General features: G+C 38.1%; 1 protein-coding gene across 1 annotated transcript; it reads left to right on the top strand.

The window, feature by feature from the left end:
- The first annotated feature begins 419 nt into the window (after positions 1–419).
- On the top strand, positions 420–3,242 carry LOC110639560 (pentatricopeptide repeat-containing protein At5g55740, chloroplastic). Its single transcript, XM_058139767.1, has 2 exons — positions 420–2,502; positions 2,594–3,242. The coding sequence occupies exon 1, from the start codon at positions 493–495 to the stop codon at positions 2,404–2,406; it is 1,914 nt and encodes a 637-aa protein (XP_057995750.1). The 5' UTR covers positions 420–492; the 3' UTR covers positions 2,407–2,502; positions 2,594–3,242.

Raw genomic sequence — 3,242 nt, 5'->3', positions numbered from 1 at the left:
TCACAAAAGACCTAAGACTCACTCCTTAATACTATGCCTTTCATATATTTTCTTTGAGTCTTGGCTTCCATAGTCTTGTTCTTTTCTCATTTTGAATTTGTCTTGAAATGCTTTTGAGTATCCTTTCTCCTTAAATGCAACTTCAAGAATTCTTTAGTAATAAGACAAAGAATCTACACATCACTTTAAAGTTGGGTTAGATAGATTCTCTTTGAGTTTTGTTATCATCAAAATCAATGCTCATTTTGAGCTACACGGGGTCAACATTATATATATATAGGGAGAAATAAAACGATAATTTTAATTTTTTTTTTTATTTAAAAAATAATATTTAGTTTAAAAAAAAAAAAACAACATATTAAAAGGCACATCCGGCCCATGGATGTTCGGTTGAGTAGTAGTAAACCGCCAAAAGGGATAAAATTCGGTTAAAATTGGATAACGGAAACCCCATCACCACATTATCTTTCTCTGCTGTTTCTCTATCTATGCATGGGGTCTCTTCCCTTTCACACTACACCAAGCCCAAATTTCTCCCACTCCAAACCCACTAAATCTCACAAATTTTCGCAAACCCATGTCCCCAAACTTCAATTACGACGATTTTCTCCGCCCAAATCTTACGTCCACCACATTTCTTCTCTATGCAAACAAGGACAAATTCAAGGAGCTTTGGACCTACTTACACAGATGGATCTTCGAGGTCTCCTGATTGGACCCCAAATCTACGGTGAACTACTTCAGGGATGCGTATACGAGCGAGATCTTTACACCGGTCAGCAAATTCACGCTCGAATTATTAAAAATGGTTATTTAATTGCAAGTAATGAGTATATTGAGACGAAATTATTAGTTTTTTATGCGAAATGCGATCGTTTAGAGATTGCAAATAGTTTGTTCGGCAGATTGCGAGTAAAGAACGTGTTTTCTTGGGCTGCTATTACTGGTTTGCATTGTAGAATGGGTTTTCATCAAGATGCTTTAATGCGTTTCTGTGAAATGATAGATAGTGGCCTTTCGGCTGATAATTTTATGGTGCCTAATTTGTTAAAGGCTTGCGGCGCATTGCAGTGGATTAGGTTTGGGAGAGGAGTTCATGGATATGCAGTGAAGATGGGTTTGGATGGGTGTGTTTTTGTCTCTAGTAGTCTGGTAGATATGTACGGAAAATGCGGATTTTTAGGGGATGCAAGGCAAGTGTTTGAGAATATGCCTCAGAAGAATGTGGTAACATGGAATTCGATGATTGTGGGTTATGTTCAAAATGGGTTCTATCAGGAAGCAATTGAGGAGTTTTATAATATGAGATTAGAAGATATTGAGCAAAGCCGAGTTACTTTATCGGGTTTTCTTTCTGCTTCAGTTAATTTAGGTGCAATTGAAGAGGGTAAGCAAGGGCATGCCATTGCCATCTTAGGTGGATTTGAATTGGACAATATCTTGGGTAGTTCAATTTTGAACTTCTATTCTAAGGTTGGGTTGATTGAAGATGCTGAGTTGGTTTTTAGTAGGATGGTTGAAAAAGATGTTGTGTCATGGAATTTGCTCATTTCTTGTTATGTTCATCGTGAGCAAATTGAAAAGGCACTTGATGTGTGTCGTCTGATGAGATTAGAGAATATGAAATTTGACTCAGTGACGCTTGCCTCCATATTATCTGCCTGTGCTAGTACCAAAAATATAAAACTTGGTAGAGAGGGGCATTGTTATTCTATTAGAAACAATCTCGAATCTGATGCAGTAGTTGTCAGTGGCATCACAAACATGTATGCCAAATGTGGGAGAATCGATGATGCAAGGGTAGTTTTCAACACCACAATAAACAAAGATCTTACGTTGTGGAATACATTATTGACTGCTTATGCTGAACTGGGTTTAGTTGGTGAGACCTTGAGGCTTTTCTATCAGATGCAGTTGGAGAGTGTGCCACCAAACGTGACATCTTGGAATGCTTTGATTTGCGGATTTCTCAGAAATGGCGAGATCAACAAGGCCAGGGATATGTTCTCAGAGATGCAGGCCGTTGGTGTCCATCCTAACCTGGCTACTCTGACTTCTTTTATCTCTGGCCTTGTTGATAATGGTTTTTGCAATGAGGCAGTTTTAATGTTCCAGAAAACGCAAGAATATGGGATAAGACCCAATGTTGTAAGCATCATTAACACAATCTCAGCTTGCACGGATGTGGCATTGTTGCTGTATGGAAGAGCCATTCATGGCTATATTATAAGGCATGAGCTCTGGTCGCAAGTGCCAATTGCAAATGCTTTGGTGGATATGTATGTTAAATGTGGAAAAATAAACGAGTCCAAAAGGGTGTTTGGCATGATTTTAAGCAAGGCATCACCCATATATAATGCGAATGATTCATTCCTGTCACTAACACATTGCCTGGTGCAGGCATAAAAGCTAAAGCCCCAAGCAAGTTTGTAGATGAGGAAGGAATAGAATCAGATAGTACATTCTTTACCAATATCTGCTTGCAACCAAGAGGGCTGATAAGTGAACTTCTGGACCTATTGTGATATAGTATCTGAACATCATGTCGAAGCAAGTATGGAGAATTGGTGATGTGTGTTTTTTCTTTTTTCAGGTACTGGAATCTGGATGAAGCTTTCAGGTTTATTCTCCCTGTGCCACTTGAGCTACACTTGCTGTAAAATTGAATTCTGGTTTTACATATCCAAACAAACCTTTCAAATGCATATCCAGGCAGAGATGGTCAGATAGGCATAAAATGTAAGGGAATTAAAAGGAAACAAGAGCGCCTAAAAAAGATTCCTATATGCAGCTGAATGCAGATCAGCTATGAAGAACATCCTGCAGTTTTTGCACACTGTGGAACAGGATGACAACCAAAATTTTAGAAAATCCATGGACATTGGCTTTATGGGAAATTGAAAATGTGTTATAGTGGAATATGTTATATTCTGGAGCACAAGTTTGTGATGGTGAGGACAAGTACAGCCCAGAGGTATATGAGGGAGGTTCTCTGTAAATAGAAAGTAAGACTACATGTGCAAAATTATCAGATATTTTCCACAAGCGTGAAGAAAATTGAAGCTTTATCGGTTGCATGGAATTTAAAACTAAACCTTTGGACTACCAATGAACCGATTTCCTGAATAAGAAGGACCTTAAGTTATAACTTATCAACTAATATTAGCTTTGACATGCGGTCCTTTTGTAACGAGGTTCTACCTTGTAATACTATTAATATTAATGTCATCCGATTCCCTGAA

Source organism: Hevea brasiliensis, chromosome 17, assembly GCF_030052815.1.
Source record: "Hevea brasiliensis isolate MT/VB/25A 57/8 chromosome 17, ASM3005281v1, whole genome shotgun sequence".
Classification (NCBI taxonomy): Eukaryota; Viridiplantae; Streptophyta; class Magnoliopsida; order Malpighiales; family Euphorbiaceae; genus Hevea; species Hevea brasiliensis.
Note: the sequence above shows the minus strand (reverse complement) of the source record. Positions and strands in the feature narration are given on the sequence as shown.